Below are 24,096 nucleotides of genomic sequence, written 5' to 3' on the forward strand. Positions count from 1 at the left end.
CAGAACAAAACACGTTTGTGAGCAGAGCTAGGGAGACTGGCTTCCGCACTCCTTCTGCTGCGCCCTCACGGGCTGCGTGGAGCCTGGGGGGGCCCAGAGCGCTCGCGAGGCCAGGAGAGTGAAAAGTGCAAGTAACTCCTCACAGTTATTGTAAAAACCGTTGGACCATTGGACCCCCTGAAAGATCTCAGGGACCCTTTGGGGTACGACCTCACACTTTAAGAACCACACCCCGTTGAGGTAAAATCTGTAAGGGAACTGAGAAGTCCTATGGCCAACTTTTAAGCTGCAGAAATAACCCAAGTTCATCCCTCAAGCCCCTGCTCACCCACAAAGTGCCTCCGTATGCTGATCTGGAAAAGAATGATGAAAATTTGTCCTCTTTAGGTAATAATAAACATTGAGTTGGGAAAGATTTAAAAGTAATAATATCCCTTGGCTAAAACAAAACAATGTTATAGAAAATGTGTCAGAAATACATTTGGTTATCTCACGCTTCAGAGACAAAAATTAATTCTTACTTCTACAGAATGGCAGTTCATTGCACAAATGAAATGTAATTGAAGTGCCATTCTATTTTTCTGGCATTAACCAAGATGATTAAATCTGTTTTATTGCCTCAGTGAAAGTACTAATCAAATATTAGCAGACTTGTACCCTAAGAAAGTAAAGGGTGACAGGAGAGCGTTGGAAATTTTACATAAGGTGAGAAAAATTTTTAAATATTTAAGTAATGTTTAGACGTGGAAGAAATTGAATCATTTGGTTATGTATGAGATTGCATCTTCAAGATGTTTTCGCTAAGAAATATGATTTTTCTTCCTTGCTTTAATGCAAGCCCAGAAGCAAGGTATTCGCAAACCATATTTGGTTTTGTTAAATCATGTATTCGAGTGTGCCTGGCATTTCCATACTATTTCTAAATGAAAATATGGTGGTTGTAATGCACTCGACTCATCCCTAGTGGTTTTTAAACTTATAGTACCACAGGCGTTCTAGAAGAATCATGCCCGTTTTCACAGGTAAGTGTGCAAAGCCCAAGAGCTGAAGAACGGTTATTTCAGTAGCAACATTGTACCACAAGGAAAAACACTTCATTTTTAAAAGCCGAAAACATTTAGTCAAAGAGAACTTACACTAAAATGAAATTTGATCTCCATGGCCAATTAAAACATTCCCCAAAACAAGCATTTAACTGCAAATGATGCAAAAGTCACACAGACATCAACAGGTCCCGATGCTGGATTTGATGAGACAGGACACCCCGGTGTTAACATCTGTGAGCCCCTCTAACTCTGGTTCCTGGCTGACTGTCTTACACAGTCCAGAGGTGCTGTTACCCCGCAAGCTATTCCTCATACCCAGAGTCTCCAAGGAAAAGAAAGCATCTACTTTCCTCGGAAACAGAAAACTTTGCCGAGACATCACTGAGGAGGTTTTTTTTCGGGTTTCCCCAGGTGCTTTGCAGCAACAGCCTGCTCGAGTCTACAGACTACTGGCTGCAGAACCAGAGGACGCCCTGCCAGATTGGCTTTGTGGAAGACAGGTCCGAAAACACAGCTTGCGCCTCCGTAAGTAGACGCGGGCGGGGATGTGGTCTGAGAAAGCAGGGCAGCAGGCACCTGTCCTTGGGCTTAGGACTGAAGTTGCCTGATTCAGTAAATGTGAGGTTGCAGAAGTCTCCTTTGGAAAATATGTACTGGCTAATATGGACTGTTAACAACAACAAAAAAGCAAAACCACCCATAGACTTCATGTTTCTACTCCCATTTCGCTCCGTTTCAACAGGTTAATTAATGTGATCAATTATCTGAAAAGGAAAAACCATGATATTTTCAAAACCGACCAACAAAAAGATTCAGAAACTGAATTGTATGATGAGAAATCAAAGACCACGGAGGAGTTCTCTGGGATTCTTTTCAATATACTGGACAGCTCCTGCTTAGGAGGCATTCCCCGTCATGAAAGTTGTGGGCCATTTCTCTGCCATTTTTATAACTTACAGTAATTGTTTGAAACCCCTTTCCACCTAAGAAGTATACAGGCATGCATTTTCATATACTGGAGTCCAGCTTTACACACAAAACCTTCCTTTTCAAAGGAAGGGATGTCGTTATAGGTAAATATAATCCTTACGGCTTAGAACGTGAGTACCTGTGGTTGACGCGCAATAGGCTCCTTCCTATTGTTCTACAAGGTTATTCGTTTCATTTGAATTGAAATCACCCAGTTCTTACTCGGTCATGATTACAGAGATTGAGGGAGAACATTTTCAGAAAGGAGAGAAATGTTCACTCTGATAACTAAATTGAGAGCACTAGCTCTGAGCTATTCCTGGAGGTAAGTTGCATGCCAGCACTTCTGTTTAAAAAAAAAAGGAAAAAAGAAGCTGAAAGTGGAAGGAGAAGCTTTTTCTATATAATGAACAGAACCAGAAGAACCAGCAGGCAGACAGAGGATGACAAACATTTCACGCTGCAGAGTCTCACAGCATGAGGAAAGCGGAGTCCGCTCAACAGACTTAATTCCGTCTCTTGGTCTAAGCAAGTGATTCTGAATCTGCTGCTTCTTGATCCCTTGTCTAGAATACTAGTCGACGGCTGTGACTCATTGGGGAAAACAAAAAGGATGAGGTGGGAAGTAATTTAATAGTGATACCTTCTCTGCAAATCGAGTTCTGAGATGCATTGGAAAATTCAGGCACTAGCTGATAGCCATCTCTAATGACACAGCTATAAATTGTAAAAGGAGAGACATGGAGGGTGAATGCTGTCAGCAGCCACACTCTGGCCAAAGCTGTCATCCACACGGCTCCTGTATTAAAAAGTCTCCCGTCTGAAAAGGTACACAGTTTGGGGCACTAAACCCTGTCTGGTGAAGGACAAAGAGGTCTTCTCTCAAGTTTTTATTTTTGGAATCTGGCTTGCTAATCTATAATTAGAAATACTAAATTTGTAGCCAAACTCAAGATTACCATGGAATCTTCCCAGGTGTAAGAAAACTCCCCTCCCATTCCCCACCAACCCTAATGGGCTCAAATGTCGACTTTATCTGACTTTTTCTTAATTCTTTGTTCCTTTAGAGTGTCAAGTGACATCAGCGAGGTTGAGCTGATTCATCCTGTCTTTGTGGTTCTTTGTGTATTTCTCAAAAGGGAAAAAATCCAAACACAAATAAAAGGCATACGGGGTGACTTGTTTTCCCACGGTGGTTCACCGTAATTGAAACTGACACCAACGCTCAAAAACTGTTCATGATTCTAAACCTAAATTTCAGGATCCCTTTGAAACACTAGCTCTAGTCTCTCAAAAAGTATCTTATAGTCACTTTCTTAATTTACAAGTCCTTTCTCTTGTTCTGATTCGGCACAGATGTCTAGGATGGGGAAAAGAAACAGAGTCCAGGGTTGGACACTGCTAATGGGCAGTTGTTGTCTAGAGGAGAAACAGAGGTTAACCGTAAAGATCTCTGACCAGGACAGGGCGCTCCTGATCAAAATAGCCACTCAGGAGAAGCCAAAACAGTCAAGGAAAAAAGTACTTAATTCTTTTTCAAAAAAAATTCCCCAATACAACAAATAATATCATCACTATTAAAGTTTAATTTTTTTACAATTAATTTCATGAAATCATCCCAAATGTATACTCATTTACAAATAATCACAACGGAAGCTAAGGAGCCTGTGGCAATCTTGTCCCATATTTCTGTTCGTAACTCTGGGGTACCCTATTCTATGTGAACCATTGTTCTTTTAACTCTTTTCTTCCTTATCAAGCTTAGTAATGTTTTCATATTTAATTTTGTTTGGCTTGGTCCCCATTCTATTGAACTACAAGTACCGTTTATAAATTTGCTGTGTCTTTGAGCTACCTCGGTGTACCTAGTTTTCCGAAATGAAGGTGTCCACTTAAAAATTTTATTGAAGAAAAATCTCAGGCTTGGAAAACCTTCGGGGTGGCGTGGGGAAGGTCAGTACTGCTGTTTGTTCCCAAGCTCCCAACAAGGAGTTTGAGTCATCATTTCGACAGTAAACTGCATTCACTCCGCAGCTAAAACATGAAGGCTGAGGGAGGGCGGTTTGAAGCAGTCAGAAATATGACAGACACCCCTGACAGGAACTGCTGGCCTGGAGGTCAGAAGCCCCCTGAAAGTCACACTTCAACATTTTTCAAAAGGTATCAAATATGAAAACTGTGCTTATAATTTTCTAAATAGCCTTCTCTTGTCAAGTTATATAATTTTATTTTTCTTTCTGATTTACCATTCTGAAAAAAAATGTATGCTCGAGTTCAGGATGTTTTTTTAAACCTGATTATTTACTTTAAAAAGGTGGGAGGGACATGGGGAAGAATCAGGGACTAGGAAGCCCATCTCCAAACCTCAGAGCCTGAGACATTCAGCTGATAGAGTCATGCAACATGAAGGATAGGAATTGGACTTTCCAGGATTCTTGACGTTTTTGTTTTATTAAAATGAATTTAGTTCCTTCTTAATCCATTATTGCTTTTTGCTGTTTACTAGAATTTGATTTTTGATTTCCCAGGAACCATGTTTTGGTTTAACGCTTTATTAAAACAACCTCAACAATTCACCTTATTTTAATCCATAGTTTCTGTCAGACGGGTTAGTTCAAGATGCTTGGTTATTGCCCTGCAATAAATGATACCCTTTGGCATGCCTTCTAATTGATGAATCATGATATTTGAAATGTGCCACATTGACCTTATGTTTGTAAATGAACAAATCAAGTCCTCAAGCAGGCTTCCACAGCCCACACACGAGGCTGCGGAACTAAGGAGCTGCTTGACAGCTGTCTCGTGGGTTTCAACGCAAATGTGACCTAGTGGTAACCGTGACAAAATGATATCTCAATGACTGCTTTTTAGTTTATATCATTTCTCCAAATATCTACATACCTGTTCTGATATTTTTTTTTTAAAGTAAAGAAAGAGAAGAATACTCAACTTGATAAGTTGGTCTAAGGAAGAATCTAGACTTGTGATCAGGGAAATATACTTGTCAGTTCAAGACATGTAGATCTGTACAGAAACATTGTATATCATCTAGTTCACATATTTATCAAGTTTTCAAAGTAATTCCGAATATATTTTTTTTTGCCTTCAAAGATCGAGTTTGGAAATATCTTTTTAATTCTTCAAATTCACAGAAAAATTGCATGAAGAATACAAAGAATTCTCCGATTCCCCAAGTGCTGACATTTTTACATTCACTTTATCCTTTTGTTTTTCCGTGAATAGGCACCTGTGTGTAAATACACAATTATGATTTTTTAAGTACTTTTGAGCATGAGTTACGACAGAGGCTTCCCTACACGCTTCAGTGTGGAATGTAAACATTTAAAACCAGGATTGAACCCAGAGCGGCAGATACCCTTGTTTCGGGCTACTGATTCGGTACCTACTGCACAAAGATGTTTAATATGGCTTCAGCAGTTTTCCAGGGGAAACGAAATACTGCCTGCCTCAGAGTAAAAACTCAGGCACTCTTGGCAGAGGTCAGCCAGACTGAGGGCACAAAAGCCCCCTGTTCTAGTGGCCCCACTCGCTCTTCAGGGGACAGCCGACGCCCAGCCAGGTGTTCCTTGAGCACATGGCCTCCTGGGCAGGTGGGGGTGAGAAGGAGCTCCCGCTCTGCACCCCTGGTAGGTGATTCCTGCCAATTTTATCCATGTTTGCTCTTCAAGGGAGATGTTCTGGTAAGCTCCATCTTTTCCATCTTGATATATTTCGAGGAGTTTCAGTATCTCCAACCTTAGATCTATCCAGGAGGGAACTATTTTAGAAGCTTGCTTCTTCACACAGTTTTAGATAAAATAGGTAAAGCAAGGAAGCTCTGCGTGCACTGGGGCAGGATGTCCTCACCCTGCGCCATGTGGCCTCACCTCGCCCTGGGCGGTAGCTCCTGAAGCACTTTGGGAGACCCAGCATTCCTGGAGGAAACTCCTTGACTGGCAGTCAGATGAAAGTGTCACTCAACCTTACCAAACTTCTAGACACCAACAAATTAAACACTGTGGGGGAAGCATGACACAGAGGGATGGTGGAGGAAAAAAATAAAGAGCTGCTCACCAGATCAAGTAGGTGACTTGAAGGTCATATGTGAGGCATAAAAACTAAGAAAAAGCAATAAACAAAACTGAGAAGGAGCTTTTTGATAACTAATTTGAGGGCCAAATAATACAGTGGTAATTTGGGTATGGCCATAGACTTGATCCATATGTTTATCAATATTTTGGATCATGAAACTATTAAAGAAAAAGTTTTTACAGCTTTATTTGGATTGGAAATTAAGTCCAAATTCTACATTGTATGTTGTAGGTAAAATACTACATAATAAAAATTAAGATCATTGACTTTTTTTACTGGCTTAAGGAATTACAGTGTATACCTAAGCATTAGGTAAATGAAATGAGACTTTCTAATATTGAGAATATGAAAAAGAATTAAAAGGGAAGTATAGGGGATTACTTATATGACCACTTAAGCTTGATGCAACTGCAGAAACCAATTAAAAATTTTTACTCTTCAGTAAATGACAGAAAAAAGTGAACAGCCACATGAAAAACTTAGGATATTATTCTCAATATATAAAGAGTTGCTATGATTCAACATGAAAAAAATTCTAATAGCAAAGTTGGCAAAAGCCAAACATAAGAAATTCATAAAAAAAGAAACTCAACTGTTAATATATACATTTAAAAAAATCAACCTCTGATAATCAAAAAGAAGCAAGTATGACTATGACACAATTTGTCCCTAATAAACTGCTCAAGATTTTTAAAAATCATTACACCCAATGTTGATGCAAGCCCAGTTAAGAGGACATGCTCAGTCCTGGCCAGTAGCTCAGTTAGTTAGAGCTTCGTCCCAGTACACCAAGGTTGCACGTTCCATCCCCCATCAGTTTATCATCCATCTATCTATCTATCTATCTATCTATCTATCAATCTCTCCCCATTCCTCTCTCTCTAAAGTAATAAATTTAGCATAAATACAACTGCAAAAATAAAAGATTAAAAGAGGACATTCTCAACAGCTGACAGTGGAGGTATAAATTTATAAAATTAGTACAGTCTCTCTGGAGGAAAACTCTGTACTAGGTACTGTGCAAAACATTTGCAGTGTTCATGCTTGTTGATCCACTTTTGGAACTGTATTCTAAGGGAATGGCAGTTACATGCAGACCAGTGTGAAGTATGTGCTGAGTGATGGACCCCGGGCAACACGGCGGATGCAGAACATGGGTTCTGGAGTCCAGCAGCCTCGGTTTGAACCCAGCTCCTCTTTCTGTCTATGAAATACTGAGCAAGCTGTTTCATCCATCTGTGCCTTAGGTTCCTCACTTGCAAAAGTAGAGGTAATAATAGTATTTATTTCATGGACCGTAAGGATGAAACGCCTTAACATTTCTGAAGTGCGAGAACAGTACCTGCACATAGCAAGCACTAAATAAGTACTCAATAAAAGTAAAAGCATGTGATGGCAAAAATTAGGAAGTTCTTGCATGTCCCATAGTACAGAAATAGCTAAATAAATGTTGAATACCTGTACTGTGAAGATGTATGCATTCTTTACCAAGCAGGTTTAAAAAAAAAAGGAAGCACATAAAAATAAGACCTCACAATACAGTTATCTATAAAGATAAGCTACAAAACTGTACATAATATATATTAAACAGGACAGATTAATGGCTCAGATGAAGGAAAGAGAGAAATCAAGAAACACGCCTATGATTTTGGCTGAAGCTCCTAGGTGGGTGGCAGTTTCATTTACTGCGACGGGGAAAACAGAGGGAGGGCGGGGCTGGTTGGAGGTGGAGAAGGGGGACGAGGCTGAGTGTCTTATGGTCATGACGTAAAATATCAAGTTGGAGCCCTGGCTGGCATAGCTCAGTGGATTGAGCCCGGGCTGCAAACCAAAGCATCGCAGGTTCGATTCCCAGTCAGGGCACATGCCTGGGTTGCAGGCCACGGCCCCCAGCAACCGCACATGGATGTTTCTCTCTCTCTCTTTCTCCCTCCCTTCCCTCTCTAAAAATAAATAAATAAATAAGTAAAAATCTTTAAAAAAATATCAAGTTGGTAGCTGGATATAAACATTGGAATTGTTGATAAGGTCAGGATGAGGGATAAGACATTTGGGGGTCTTTGGGACACCTCCGAAGCTCGGTGAGACCAGGGAGCGCTGTAAACAGAGAAGGGATTTGATCCTGAGTGCTGGGGTGTGCTGACAGGTGTCCACCAGGGGTCTCCGTGTCCCAGGCCCCCGTCCCAAAAGGAAGAGATCATCATTTAAGCATGTAAGCCCGAGTTTCAAATATATAATGAAGTATTTATGGATCCTGAAGTATTTATGGATCCTGAGATGTTTGCCACTAGAAATGCAGCCAGCTGAATAGATCTGAGTGTACTTTTAAACCTGGGAATTCATACTACTTCTCATCTGGTTTAAAATTTATTTTGACAGAAGAATACATTATTAAAATAGCTCAGAATAGCTTTGAGTTTCAAATTTCATACACTTTCTGCTATTACTACAGTTTTCCTCTGAGTAAAAAGCCTGTGAAGCAAAACCAACAAAAATCAATGTTTCTCATTAAAATACCTTTAAGCTTTAAGGATTTTGATTACATAATTTGATTTTTTTCTAGTAGAATTATTTATTTGCATTAACCTGCCTTGCTTAATCAGTTCTTCCAAAATCCCAGGAAAACTAGTTAGAAGTAATAGCATCATTATTATTTACAACTTAGAATCTCAGGCTTATAAATAAATAAATAAATAAATAAATAACTTTTTAAAAAAGATTTTATTTATTTCTTTTTAGAGAGGGAAGGGAGGGAGAGAGAGAGAGAGAGAGAAACATCAGTGTGCGGTTGCTTGGGGCCGTGGCCTGCAACCCAGGCATGTGCCCTGACTGGGAATCGAACCTGCAACACTTTGGTTCACAGCCCACACTCAATCCACTGAGCTATGCCAGCTAAAGCAATAGAAGACATTTTAAAATGGACCTGGCTAATGACCACTATGGAATGTCTGTTTTTTAGTGAAGAGTATTATTTCTTCCTTTTAAAACAATGAGACATGCTCACCCTAGAGCTTTATGAGGAAATGAGAGAGTGCCAAAAGCAGAATTTCTGCCCTTCCATGCTTGGACATTACAGTCTTTTTAAGACCAGAGACAACGCTCACTTACTATCCCAGGTAGTACTAAGCACATCAGCTGGTCCACAGGGTCTGTAATGGTGGAATTAATTTCGTTGCAGTATCTGGAGACATTCAATATACTTGCCAAGAGCTCCTGAATGGCTAAAAGAGGTTCAGAAAGTTTGCCTCTTGCTAAGTTATGCCTTAGGCTTGTTTTAATATAATCATTAGGCAGACAACCTACTGTATTTTTCAGACCATAAGACACACCCAGATTTTAGAGGAGGAAAATAGGAAAAAAAATTTTAAAGCAAAAAGTGTGGGAAAATATTTAAAAGCATAAATAACATCATATTTCACCAATGTAAATGTAAACAGAACTCAACAGCAGCATTAACAACCATTATTCCTCCCCAAATTTGGAGGAAAAAAGTGTGTCTTATAGTCCAAAAAATACAGCAGTGGCTTGTGTAGTTTAATTGATGGCAGGGATGAGTTCTTCTAAAGCGGGGTCTCTCAACTTTGGGCACTATGTTGTATTAGGCCAGAGATTCTCTGTTGCAAGGGCTGTCCCATACATTGTAGGACATTTAGCAGTATCCCTGGCCTCTATCGCCAGCGTCCACTTTCTGTTTGTCAAAACAAAAGTGTCTCCAGACATTGCCAATGTCCCCTGGCCAGGGGTGGGGGTAAGGGGGCAAAATCATACTCAGGTGCACCAGCTGCTCTAACGTTTCTCTAACTTTAATTGACATATTTCCTACTGGTATGTGTCAACTGGGGCTGCACCTCACTGCTACATTGACATGGAATGAAAACCCAGTCATCACTTCTCCCACATGGTCCCAGTCCAGCTGCGGCTCTCATCCAAGGTCACATGCACTAGGAGGAAGGGCAGAAAATGAAAGATTCATGAGACAGTCAACCAGTTCAGGATATCTGCCTATAGGTCAAGAACATCCCAGCCAACCAATTTCTAGGTTAAGATATATTACATACATTTATACCTTATTTTCTTTCTTCTATCAAATATAATTTCATAACAGATACTGTAAAAGTGAGAAGAAAGAAAAACACCCTATTCCCACTGTCTAATGGATCTATTACCGTACCCACAGTATTTCCTTCCACACTTTCTCCGCAAGCTAGAAAGAACAGGCATGTCAACACACTTCAGTTTTAAATGGGAACCTGGACCCTGGGTTGAAGATCTTCTAATTTTTCAAAAGAAGTCAGAACTCTAGTTTCCTTCATGAAGTCTGATTTCTAACTGCTGGCCAGTAACAAATGTCCTTTCAGCACTGTGTGAGCTGAACAGAGCACACCTATGGGGGCGGGACCAGCTGGCGGGACCAGCTGGCGGCACGGGGAACACTGCAGTGTCTGGCCTCTGTCATTTCAGCTTGTGCCCCCTCCCCCGGCCTCATTCTTGTCGTCGTCCACCTTCTATTTGTAGTTGAATTTATCACAATCTCTCAAGTGCTTTTCAGCTCAAGCATTCTGGAAGCCTCGGACCAAGCACAGTACCAGAACTCCCTTTCTCGTTGCATGAATTAGCGAGTCCACATGATTACCACTCTCCACAGACAGACAGTGCCACCCTCTGTGTCCCTCCTCTCAGGACGATTCAGAAAATAAAGTCTTACCCAATTCGGAAAGTAAGGGACAGTGGACGTGAGTTACATTGATTCATTTCCTTCATTCATATGTGTGTATATATACACACATATACCTGAAAAACCTAATATATATTTTATAATATGTATTTGAGCTATATATATATTTGCTTCATGAAGACAAAAAGTAAAGTACGGTCCAAAAGATAAAAATTAGCCCAATAAGCGTATTTGCAGCTGAGCATCCTATTCAAGACCTTCCATCACTGCCCTGACCAAATTTGGGTCCAGATCAGCCCTCCCTCCCCTTACTGCCCATCCCCCAGGCGCATGAGAGTACTTGCCATTCTCCAGACACTTACGTTCCTGGCCCATGCTGCTTCCTCACTCTGGGCTACCCCCGAACCAACCTGCCGCCTCAAAAGTCTTACAGACGCTTCCAGTCCACTTATGTTCGTTCATACAAAACAGTCATGTGAACTTGAAGTGTTACTTATTCAGGGCAATTCAGGTAGGTTTTTCAGATTAATTCCTGGAAAACTTACTGTAATTTCCTGCATTCCTTCCCTGATTTGGCACTGGCAGCTAGTTTGTCAATGACTTCAATATTGTATTCCTTCAAACCTGCTGTACCTTAAAAGAGATCAAATGGCCATTGTTCTTAGCAAAAGTACTGTCCCCCACTGCATTCTTGCGTATTTATATGTACTTCTCCTCCATCCTTATAAATGTGGATGCTTCTCCAACTGCTCTTTAGAAAACAAATAACAAAACAGAAGCAACACCTCCCTGACTCCACCTCCTTGAGAAACCACTCATCTCACAGGCCTCTTCTCTTTACCTCTGTACTTAACCACCACCGAAAAGCAGACCGGCTCCGCGCTCTGGCCGCCACCTGGCTCTCTCACCACCCTGTGGAAACTGCTCTCAGTGTCACCCAATCCAGTGACGTGCTTTCACTGCTCCTGTTGCTTAGTTTTTAACAGGATGAACTGAACTCACACCCCCTCCCAGCTTCTGAAAACGAGCTGTTTTCTCCATGGCCTCAGAAAAGTTATTCTCTCTTTTATTTACCATCCTGCGTCTGGGATCATGACTTCCCTGTCTTAGTGCCTCTCTTCTACCTGGTACTTAAATGTGGTGTTTCCCGAAGGTCTGCGAAAAAGGCTTGCCCTTTCTGTCACTGGACCATTGAAATACACCACAGAGCTTCAGCCACATCTATCCACCAGGGACCACTGTCTCTGGACTATAGACTTATTTCTACATCCCTGTTAGAGACATTTCAAAAACAACCCCAATTCAACATAAGGTATATACCCCAAAGTATTCCTGCTTCTCAGGGTTTCAATGATATGGATGGTTTTGTAATCTACACCCATTTCCCCAGCTATCATCCTTGGAATCACGCTCATTTTTCTCTCTCTCCCTCACTCTTCATCTCTAATTGGTTAGTAGAAGTTGTTTTGATTTTTCAGTCTGGCTATGCCTTTTCGGCCTTCTGTCGCTATTTTATTGCTTCAGCCCACAAATTTCTTCTAAATTTTGAATACTCAAAAGTCAAATCTACCACGGGGGGGGGACAAGGCAAAGAAGACCCTAGCAATCTTGAAAGGCCACTGGTATCTTTTCCTCCTAGAACCCTTTGGACCGCCAAATTCTTAGATTTATTTTAAGGTTCCACTGGCATCAAGAAGCACATTTCCAGTCCCCCACCTCCACCACGTATTCTCCAGGGGCCGCTGAGTCAGTTCAGCATCTAAAACCAGACCATGGCTCTAGTTTTAATTCGACTAAATATAAATTCCGGAGGGACTGATTCACCACTGTAACTCCGGGTTTTAAATGTTCTGCTAAATGACAAGGCAATGAGGAAACACTTTGACACTGGTACACACTGACATTGAAAACACCCTCACAATAATCACTGGCCGGAACCCACTGGCAGCACCAGGATGCAGTGTCACTCGGTGATGGTATGTGTGCCATACGCGAAACCAGCAGACGCACCAGGGTTCTCTTTTCTACCAAACTAAGTGACTAACCTTCCATTCCTGAAACTACAGGAACCAAGAACTGAAATGAACCTGAGATGATATGTTGCCCATTGAAGCAGACACCGGCCCACAGTATCCACGTCACGGTGGATGAAATGAGACATTCCCACGGACTACTGAGTCTGGTGGAGGAAAAGGGACAGCATGGCTTTTCTCTCAAGGGGAGCAAAAGCCAAGTCCTTCACCTTGACAGGCCTTTATTTCTATCTCTGGGCACCTTACATGACAGTCCTCATTTACTATGCACAGGCTTGCTTGAGGTGGTTACATTTTACAGAAAACAAAGGAGCCAATGCCGCTAATCACATCCCAGAAGAGGGATATTTGCAAATGAAAAGGCAAAAGTGGTTAAACCCCAGTTACACTCATCCTTGGAAGGTTTAGCATGGATTTTAGGAAGGTACTTTGCAGTAAAAGTCCTCAATTCAGGGTGAGGGAGTTTTTTTAGCAAGAGCAGGACTCAAAGCGGCCTAGGCACATTGCAGGCCTGATTCCCCACGGGAGAGCCTATCCATGGGCGTGGGTCCTGTGCATCTCCAAGTGGGAGCTGGGCCCATGCCAGCGGAACAGTCTCCTACAGCTCATTCCACTACTTTCCAGGTGAGAAAATAAAATAGCAATGAAGGGAAGGATTGCTCTAGGACACAGAATACATTAGAAGCAAGACCAGGTCTACAGCCCAAATTCACCAGCTTTAATGCAATGAGAACCAGCACTTTTTCTACATCCTAGCAGACTTTCTCCCCAATATAAAAAGTTTACTTAAATACAATATAAGATATAATGTCTAAAGTGTTGGGTTATCTTTATTTGAGGCACAAAAGATTTGTATTTCCATGTGGAAGACACTAAAATTTGTGTTATTGAAAAGTTCCAATATATTTAGGGTGTTTTGGTTGTTTTGAGTAAATTTAAGATGGTTACATGTTTGTATTTAAACTACTGTCAGGTTATATTTTACAAATACCTGGTCATATCATCAATAGGTACAAATATTATTAAGCTCTGACATGCTTGTCCCATCAAGGCAAACGCGGCCCTTGGTCATCTCAAGTGGCAGTTTCTATACTGACTCATCCAGCTGGCATTCATTGGGTCTTACATTATGCAGACTATTCTTCCAAAATCTCAAAGTAGTGTTAAAAAATATTCTCTACATCTTAGGAGTTCAGAAAAGTAGACATTTTAGAAAATACAGTAACTCTGGAAACTGATTCCCCCACCTTCTTCTCCTAGGTTTATTTTGTTGTTTGATTTTTTAATGTTTTTTTTTTTAAATTTGGCTAGCTTGTTTTTTTTAATCTGTTTATTGATTTTAGAGACAGAGAGAAAGAAAGAGAGAAACATCAATGTGAGAGAGAAACATCAATTGGTTGCCTCCCAGATGCACCCTGAACAGGGATCAAACCCACACCCTAGGCACATACCCTGACTGGGAACCAAACACCCAAATTTTTGGTGTACAGAACGAAGCTCCAACCAATTAAGGCCCATTGGCCAGGGCTGGCTAGCTTGTAAAGTCCGTCTTCCCCTCACAAGGCGAAGCCTTTCTTGTCACTCCTCAGAGGTGTACAGCCTTGGGCCTGTGCACAGTCACCTAGGAAGACAGTCACCTAGCAAGGCCCTCTTTGTGTCATTCCCTGGTCTTTCTTTTAAGCTGCCTGCTTCATTTAGGGTTACACCCCGCCCATTTGACTCCACTCGCCACCAGCTGATTGTTCCATTGCTTTTAACAAAGTTCTGGACTATGGATTGATCAGCAGTCTGCTCCAGGTACATTTAGGCAGGTAGAGTTTTTGAGGCCCATTTTGAATCTTGCTCTGATCCATCGAGGGTTCTTCTTAGCTACATCTTCTTGCTCTCTCTACTACATTAGCCGGTCTGTGTTTTAGTTTATTGCTTTTAATTAAGAGGAGCCATTGTTTCTGAGGGTGCCCTTAGGCTTGAGCTTCCCAGACTCTGTTTCAAAGAATCTCAATCTTTGGGGGAGAGCTGCAGAGCTCTCATTTCTTACAGGGTGCCTCTCCTCCTGGGCAAACCCTCTCTGCCCTACGCACTGAGGAAGGAAGCGGACGCTGGTTCTCTTGGCTGCCCCCCCAGTGTGGAACATCTGTGCCATGAGCAAGCTGGGCCGAGTGCTCACGGCCCTCGGGTTCTCAGCCTGCCCGCCCCATCTGGGGTGGCATCTGAGCAGAGGAGAAAAGAAGCCCCAGACTCCCTGGCTTCCCTCTCCAGGCAGCCAGCCTCTTGAATTGGGAGTTGGAGAGGGTGAGAGATGCTGGCCAGCTCTGACTCTCAGTGAGATGGAGCAACCCTCACTAGGGAGCTGAGGGGCGAGGGGTCCCCATGGAGTTCATCTCAAGTTGGACTTGGGGGAGGGGAGTCGGGGGAAACTAGGAAGTGAGGTGTGGTTTAAATGCCACAGACTCTCTGTTAAGCTAGAGTAAATTTTCTTGAAAAGTGTTTCTTCTACGCCTGGCTAGCGTAGCTCAGTGGATTGAGCACGGGCTGTGAACCAAAGTGTCGCAGGTTCGATTCCCAGTCAGGGTACATGCCTGGGTTGCAGGCCATAACCCCCAGCACCCACACATTGATGTTTCTCTCTCTCTCTCTCTATCTCCCTCCCTTCCCTCTCTAAAAATAAATAAATAAAATCTAAAAAAAAAAAAAAAGAAAAGAAAAGTGTTTCTTCATAGTCCGTATGTTTTAGGGTAACTTGTAAAGAATTTAAATATCTGCATTCCTGGTTCCTGCTGGCATTGCCTGTTTCACTGGAGAGTCGGTCCACAGAGCTCCTCGCTGCCTCTCCAGTCTGGAACTCCCTACATTTTCTTACTTTTAGTCCATCTCACTCTGCAACCTCCTTGACTCTTGGAGGCGCTTGACTTTGTGACCCAGGCTGGGTTTGTAACAAGAGTCCGGGGTTTATGGCTTCCATTAAAGGCAGCGTAATATCCTTTAGCGTTCAGCCTTGCAGAGGGTCAAGATGACAGTCCGTCGTGAAAACGGAAGAATCAAAGGATCCTGAGGGAGAGCACCTCATTTCTGTATTAAGGTGACAAGCGACTGTGGAGAGAGTTGATACTTTCCTTGGGGAAAACCGTGGACTTCTTTGTAAAGCACGGAGCCCAGCTTCAGAAGGCGCCTTGTTAATTCCATTCTACATCATTGAACAGGTGTCACTCGGTATTCAGAGAAGCCATGAAAGACTTGTTAAACAGCATTGATTTTTTTTTTAATTTTAGGGAATATACCTTGAAAATAATCCCACAAAAGAATGTATTTGTAAAACATTTCCTCTGATTAAGAGAATTGAATGATAATACAGTTGTTAACTGGAAGCTGCTTAGACACTCAAGGAGGTCTGAGGAAGGATGACACGTGGGAAATAGCTAAGACCGAGTCATCCTTGGTGGCACGGATTGCACAGCAGACCCAGCAGTCTATGTGTGTCACTCGTGGGTTCCCACACAATGGCGCTATCAACCTACAGGAGAGTTTAGTCACGTATCCTTGAAACTGCTATACTTTTCATGTGTTTTCAACTACAAATTCATGGATGGATTAATCGACACCAAAGAAAATTCCTGGGTCACTGTAATTTTTGTCTAATAGCATTAATAAGTCAAACAAGGAAGGTACAGGCTAACACGACAGATATTAAAATGAAGGGTCATCGTTTATCATGACATATTCCCAAGGGGCTTGGTCTTTGTGACCTCAGAACTTCCTCTCAACTTTAAGACTCTTTTCAAATGTTTACGTATTCTTCTTGACAGTGCAGTATTGAAAGAAAGTGATATTTTTGCCTAATTAGTGAGAGCAGCATAATTTCCCTGCCTTTATTATATTTTTACACTGACATTCAGGATGGTGTTCTGTTAACTCAGCAGGCTGATGTTTGGTCTGTGAAAACACAATTCTGTCCAAATTACCTAAAAAGTAAAAGAATTAGGGGTATATTTTTGGTTTACCTTAGTAACTGCAAAGGCAATTCATCAATCAATGCCGCAGACTTCGAGCTATTCTTATGACAACTCAATTTTATCGACTGGTTTTCTTCCTTCAGTAATTTTGTCTGCAGCAATGCCCCTTTCCCTCTGTTCGTCATAATCCTTCTTCACTCTTCATGGAGGCGGAGAAGTTATCAAGAGAAGTTCTTTCAAAGAGTAAAAGCAAACAAAAATTGGACTCAAGCCCTGTTCATGTGCCTAGAAAGTGAGAGGAGAATTAACGTGCTTAGGAGAAGGGCACTCCGGTTGTTAGTGAGTGAAAGCACTTTCCATGGCGGTGAACACCTCAGAGGTGGCCTACAACCAATCTCCACAAGACATTTAAGATGTTACAGGAGTAATGGACTCCTGTGGTACGTGAAAATTCTCATCACATCATTTGTCTGAAAACGAAACCAGAAAGAACTTGATTGATGTGTAATAAAGCCTATTCGTGTATGAACGTATGAGAATGTGAGGTGAATAGACCTACGTTTCCTTCATGCGTTGACAATCACGGGAAAAATCCTCGTAGGTGTTCAGCTCTCTCGAAATCAGTTCTGCAGCCATTTGTTTCTTTCCATTCGCAGGCCTCCTCTGTTGCTAATATCATCTCTTATTTAGAAATTTTAAATTGCGATATGAATTATCAATACTAGGAAATGATTAATAAACATGCTGTCCTTGCAAGACGGAGTGGGCATGGGTGTGCCAGTCTATCCTTCGAGAGGCAGGCGAAGTGAAGTTTCTTAGCCAACGTTGCATTCTAGAAGCTGCACCCAGGGGGCGCCATTTATACAGATGACAAGACACTATCCATTGCTTTACTCGGGCTCAGACCTGTGTGGGAGGAATGAAAGGAAACAATACAGCCCAAACACAGCTCTATATTTTTCTATGAAGAAATACCTTTTCTGTATTAGTGATGGAAATAATGAATTCATTACCTCTACAGAGTTCTGTGCAAAGTAATGACCTTTTTAATCAAAAGCAGGGCTCAAAGGGTGCTGGGGTAAGCACAGAGCCACCGTTAGCACAGGTGATTCCCACATCGGGTCAAAGGCCTCTGCAGGCTCTTCCATTCCAAACTTCTATGACTTTGCGAAATATTCAGTCAAGTGAACAAATACTTACGGAATACTTCCGGCCTGCTAGGCATCTCTGCTGAGAACGTTAAGTGAGTTCATTAATTTGGACAGCAGCTCTAGACACAGTCGGGAGTAGCATTTCCTCCAGATGAGACGGACTTGGATGGTGCAGCCAAGTCACACCGCTGGTAAACGGTGGAGCCAGGAATAAGGTCCAGGCGGCTTCACCAGCAACAGTCCGGCCTCCCGGGCCTGCCTGCTCCGTCTCCAGACTGTCTGTAGCCCTTGGCAGACCTCTGACTTCATGGCGGCTGAAAGGTCTGCCTGTTCCTTTTCACCCAGAGAAGGAGGACTCCTTCATTACAAAAGTGACTGTTTTGTGACTCCATAGATTATACTGCTGCCGTGGCAGATGCCTCTCTGATATTTGCTCAGCTCGCTTATAACCTGTTCGTGATGAGAGCTTGATACTGGTTTAACGTATAAACTGTTTCCACTAACAATGTTATTTCGCGGAGGTTTTACAGAAACCCTATCAGTAGGCAAAATAGGTAGCATAAGTGAAGAGATGTGCATGGCTGTTGAAAAGCTTAAGGCTTGTCCAAGATCATGAAGTGATGGAGTTGGTGTCTGAAACCAGGTCTTCCAATTGCATTTGCCAAGCAACCTCTCCACGGCCATTGGCACTTGCCAATTAAAAGATTGAGAAAGTAAATCTTGGGATTTCATATCCTTTAAAGTCTTAGGATTTCATACCCTTGGTTTTATAAAGCAGCAGTTGCAAAAATATGGTCCTTGGGCCACATCTGGCTCACTGCCTGCTTTTTTAAATAAAGTCTTTTTGAGACACAGCCACGCCCATTTATGCATGGATTGTCTACGGCTGCTTCCCACCACCACCAAGAGTTGAGTAGATGCAGCAAAGACTTGAGGGCCTACACACCTAAAATATTTACTGTGTGGCCCTTTGCAGAAAATGTTTGCCAGGTTCCGTTCTAGAGCAAGTAGCTAACACTTTGAAAGAAAGATAAATACTACTTCTCTGCATTATTGGTTTCGTATGGGTAAAAACCAGACTATCTGTGTTTTATTTGAGGAATCTCTCACATCATTTTTGCATCAAGCGTTTGAAGGATTTTACTCTCCGCCATCAAGACTTTAATCTCTGCTTCCCATGACATAAAGTCATGTTATATTTTGAAATTTTTATCCCAATTCCCTCCCCACAACAATTTTCCACAGACTCTCTTATTCTCATTGCAGCCATTTCCTGACTTACTCCTTAGCTTCTTCTACATGTAATAACTCCAAATGTTCTAAGAAATTGCATGTTTCATAGCAATTTCCCCTGACTTACATCTGAGAATTAGACAGATATATTGCCTTTTCTTTTCCTCCTAAAGATCTGGCATCTTTTACAATAATATTGCTTCCTGCATAAATCTAGCTTTTGTTTTTTCTCAAAGCTGTAATTAGTAACAGCATTTTTGGATCTGTAAACCCTAATTTCCCATCCCATTTTCTGTAGCCCATTAATCACAACCTACCAGCAATTACAAAAGCCATGGTCATGGTGGCTGAGAAGTATTTGATGTGTGATTTGCAATTCGGAAAGAGAATTAAAAAACTTGTCAGTTCTTCAGAAAAGAAAAGCAAGTCCTGGGTAATTCGAAGAGGGTGTGATTAGAGGATACATTTCCCTGTTTCCGGGCCTCAGATTTCAGGAAGGACGTTGACGTGGGCATGGACATACACACCTGAACCCCAAATTATGAATATTTTTTTTAAAAGAAACGTGCATAAACCAAAAGACCATGTGCCAAAATGCCATTACATCTGCGGCACACACAAAAAAAACTGTAGGGATATTAAAAATCCTTTCATCATTGAGATCTGATTTTGTGATGGTATTCTGTAATTTGAATTTGCTTCCATAATTATGTTCTTTTTATCTTAATAATCATTGTACTAGACAGACCTGTTCTCTGCCCTCTTCAAGCCAAATTTTTCTTGACTTTGGAAAAGAATGACCTCATTTTTCTTTTATAACATTTGTTATTCTGTGCTGAACAGAAACTCGATTGTCAGGAATATGTGTTCAGAGTGAAGAGGAGAGGGAGAAAGGGAGGGGAAGAAGGAAGAAAAAGAGAGAAGAAAGGAAGAAAGGAGAAAAAGAACATAGGCGGCTCAAAATAAAGACAAAGTCATATTTTATCAGGGTGGTACTTCTGAAAGACTTCAAATAATTCAAGATTAACTTTCTCAGGGGCATCAATATAGAGCACAGATAATGTATCTGGGGTTACATCAATGAACCCACATTAGAGAGTATTTTTACTTTTAAGAAAACCAAACCTTATGATGATCCATTTATTGAAAACTATAGTGTGTACATGTAAAATTTGGAAAAACATATTTAGTAAGATATATGCAGCACAAATAACACCCCCCTTTTTATTACAAAATCATAAGCATGTAATTCTGTAACATAACAACATCACACGCCAGCACAGCGTATGACATTTTAGGTGAAATGCTCAAATTAAAACTGTAAATTATTACACCAATATCATCGCCCTACCAATCACACTCAAGCAGACCTCACTTCTGCCAGACCTTGTTGACCTCTATGTAGAAAAGTGTGTTGTAGTATGTGTACTAATGTGCTGTTACTGTCACACAAAGTCCTTGTATTTTTCTGTTCATACATATACATATCGATAGGTGACAGGTACAGGTGATGGAGATATAAAGATCCAAATCACCCTGGCTGGCGTAGCTCAGTGGATTGAGTGTGGGCTGCAAACTAAAGTGTTGCAGGTTCGATTCCCAGTCAGGGCACATGCCTGGGTTGCAGGCCACGGCCCCCAGCAACCGCGCATTGATGTTTCTCTCTCTCTCTTTTTCCCTCCCTTCCCTCTCTAAAAATAAATAAATTTTAAAAAGTCTTCAAAAAAGGTCCAAATCTACAGACTTATAGATATATATCTACTTAGAGAAAGATATGGAAGCATATACATTACAGTGTTAAAATTTATTATCGCACTTGGGTGGGTATTGGATAGGGGAGAGAGTTTGTTTTTAAAAGATATTTACATATCTTTTACTAGTTTTTGTTTCACTTATTTTAATGACTACATCATCTGTAAAAAAATAAATTAAAACATTTAAAAAAATAAATTTTAAAATGCTAGATAAGTTGTGCCCACAGGGTGCTCCGCAGAGCGGGGGGAAGATTCACACTCCCTCAATGCCATTTCAGAGTGATGCATTATCACCAAAGATCCTAATAAGGGGAGGCGGGATCCTAGTGCGGGGAACAGCTACAGTCACAGGAGGAGATGGGAAGAGCTAAACATCTGAAGTAGATTCCTGAGAAGATAGGATTTTCCTTTAAGTTCTAGCATGAAAAATAGCAAAGCAGTAACTGGACAAAGAAGATAAGGGAGAGAATTTTCAGCAGGTGCAGAAGCACAACCAAAGGCAAACACACATAATCATCAACCAGGTTTAATATTTACATGAAAGATCCAAATGCCTCTCTGACAGAGTTTCAGGATTTTAAGGCCAGAAATCAACTACTCATAGTTCTCTGGCGATTGATTTTCATCAAAAATGAAACTCATAATAATATTAAAATCCAAAGGAGTAAAACCTAAAATGCCAGACGTGAGAGAACATGTTCGAAACTATAAATGACAACAAAGATCTTCTGAAGATAGCTAAAGAATATCTGAACATAAAATTTTAAGGGGCTCAAATGATTCATGCCAACCTACTCTAGCCTGCTTTCGGTAATACTTTTAAAGTCTGTTTTGTCCCAAAGGGAAATGCAGATTTTCATCTGCTTGTGTATTTAATAACTCGTGCTGACATTTCAGTGACTGAGCATGTGCATTGGTAAATGACCCACGCACAGCCTCTGAGTGTGACCTGCATGAGGGTCTGGTATTTTAACTGCCAAAATCTTTTCTCAAGTGAAATTATTACCTGCTTCCTAGTATATAAACCGAGGAAAGAATACATGCTCATTTGAAGGTCCGTGGCCCCATTTGGAATCAATTCACGCAACAGCTCTGAACCAGAGGCCCTTAAAGGGAAGACTGAGTGGCAACGTCTCTCTCTGAGCATCTGTCCGTCTGTCTGCTTGGCTGACAGATGGCCTGTCTGATGTCTGGCTGGCTCAGCCCCCAGGAGGGCCTCCCAGACACTAAACAAAGGTGATTTTTAATGGAGCATATGAAATGTAGTACTTCTACTTTCCCGGGTTTCTAGCTTCCCATGTTACACTTTATATATAATTTTATGCTTTGTAAGCTGTGTCAGCTTGGTATTGAGCTTTTATCCATTTTCTCTCAGTGAGCCCCTTTAAGAGTAGATCACTTTTACTGTGATTGGGAGCACCCATGCACATTTCCAACAGATATCCATGAGCCCATGGGATGCCAGCCATGGAGCCTCAGTAGCGTGCAGAATAAAACCCAAACGCCCCCACCATCTCTCAGTTCTTTTGACACGTTTGCTGAATGAGAGAAGCAAAATAAATTGCTTGCCCTGATGTCATTGCCCAACCAAAAAAGCCAAGGTGGTTGGTTGAGTCTTTCATCAAATATTTTGTGGTTTGGACATTTAAAATCACATCCATGGAGTTGAATTTTCAAGTGAGGTGAAGAGACATCCCTGTGTATGTTTTGCAATAAAGAAGAAACATCATGAAGCAGGACTGATGGATAAAGAAACACAGGGACGCTCCCTAGACAGGACAGCCCATCAGAAACACACTTCCAGTGCGTGAATTTTAAGAGAAAGTCTGCTCTGGTCACTTTGCGAATTTTTTACGGAGAATAGACGCTCCTGTGGAGCTCTTGGTTCGGATAGTTCTGCTAGCTGAGGAACGGTCCCCTTGCACGCGGACACTGACAGGAGTGCCACTGGTCACTGCCTGGGTGACAGGCCACCTGGGAACCTGCGCTCCTGACAGCCCTGGGCTCTGGCTCCCCCACCCACCCGCCATGGGGCTGCAGGGCAGCACCAGCTGCGTCCGGTTCTTTCTGGAAGGTGGAGGGGGACTTTGCACTTGCAGATTTCAAACGGCTTGACAGGTGGCTTGAAAGGGGACAGAGGGTAATTGGATAACCTTTTAAAAAGAGGATGAACTCCCCAAAGGCCCAAATTACCATTTTGTAGAGAATGAGTTACTTTGTGTCAAGGTGAGACGCACAGGAGAAAGACAACAATGGAAGGTGCTGGCGGGATGTGACCCGTGACTGATGATGAGGTCAGATGAGGGTGCTGGGACCACAGGTCTTTGAAGTTTCTGAACACAGACATATTTCAATGGTGGAATAAGCCACAGTTCGTTGAGTAATTGTTCGGGGACAAAATACAACAGAAGACATGAGACAGATGAAAAAAAAAAATTTGGAGGTTCTCTGGCTTTGATTCAATTATCTAATTATTAGAAAAAGTTAAGCACACCTTTCCTTCCTTTTGGCTCTACTACAGGTTTGGTTTTGTTCTCACCTTCCGAAGGTATGTTGAAGTCCTACTGTCAGTTATACTCCCACCTAAACCCCGGGGGCTGGCGCCCCCTGGAGTTCTGCAGAGCTCACTGCACGGCCTTAAGCAGCTGCCTCAGGAATCACAAACAAAAGGTTGCAGGGTCAGACAATGAAATAACGGAAAAAACCCCTGCCAGAGACAGAATTATCCTTGGAGCTCATTTCTTCTTTGTCGATTGCCCTTTGCACGTCCCTGTATAGCCAACGTTTTTGAAATAGTTTAGACTTGTCTCTTCAGCCCTCGGCACTCCATGGAAACTGTTCTTGCCAAGTGTAACAAAGAGCCATGGAACCTTCTCAATCCTTACCTTTGTTAACTTCCTGTCCATGTTGTAATCCTTCCTTGAGTGTCTGTCAAGGACTGTGAAAGAGCTGGGGATATTATCCTACTTTCAAGCTAATAAGCGAGCCTCTCACTGATTTATGAATGCTGGGGAAAGACACGAGACTGCTGTGTCAGAGAAAAAGAATCTTCTTACAGCAGAACAATAGCCAGAGAGGCGGTGTGATTGTGTTAGTCTTTCTTGCCTCCCAGGAACCACAAGGGTGACACAGGTGATGAGTGTCAGGAGTGCCATGCACATGGTGAGTTTGCCTCACAGCCAAGGAATGCTGA

At 41.8% G+C, this 24,096-nt stretch overlaps 1 protein-coding gene across 6 annotated transcripts in view; it reads left to right on the plus strand.

Moving 5' to 3' along the window:
* The window catches only part of LOC114494546 (SPHK1 interactor, AKAP domain containing), a 118,666-nt gene that overhangs the window by 44,000 nt on the left and 50,570 nt on the right, over positions 1–24,096 (plus strand). For all 6 annotated transcript variants that reach the window (XM_028509745.2, XM_028509746.2, XM_036022752.1 and 3 more), the window contains one exon: positions 1,458–1,571. In XM_028509745.2, the coding sequence (XP_028365546.1) occupies positions 1,458–1,571 (114 nt within the window). The remainder of the gene's footprint in view (positions 1–1,457; positions 1,572–24,096) is intronic.

This window comes from Phyllostomus discolor, chromosome 4, assembly GCF_004126475.2.
Source record: "Phyllostomus discolor isolate MPI-MPIP mPhyDis1 chromosome 4, mPhyDis1.pri.v3, whole genome shotgun sequence".
In the NCBI taxonomy this organism is placed as follows: domain Eukaryota; kingdom Metazoa; phylum Chordata; class Mammalia; order Chiroptera; family Phyllostomidae; genus Phyllostomus; species Phyllostomus discolor.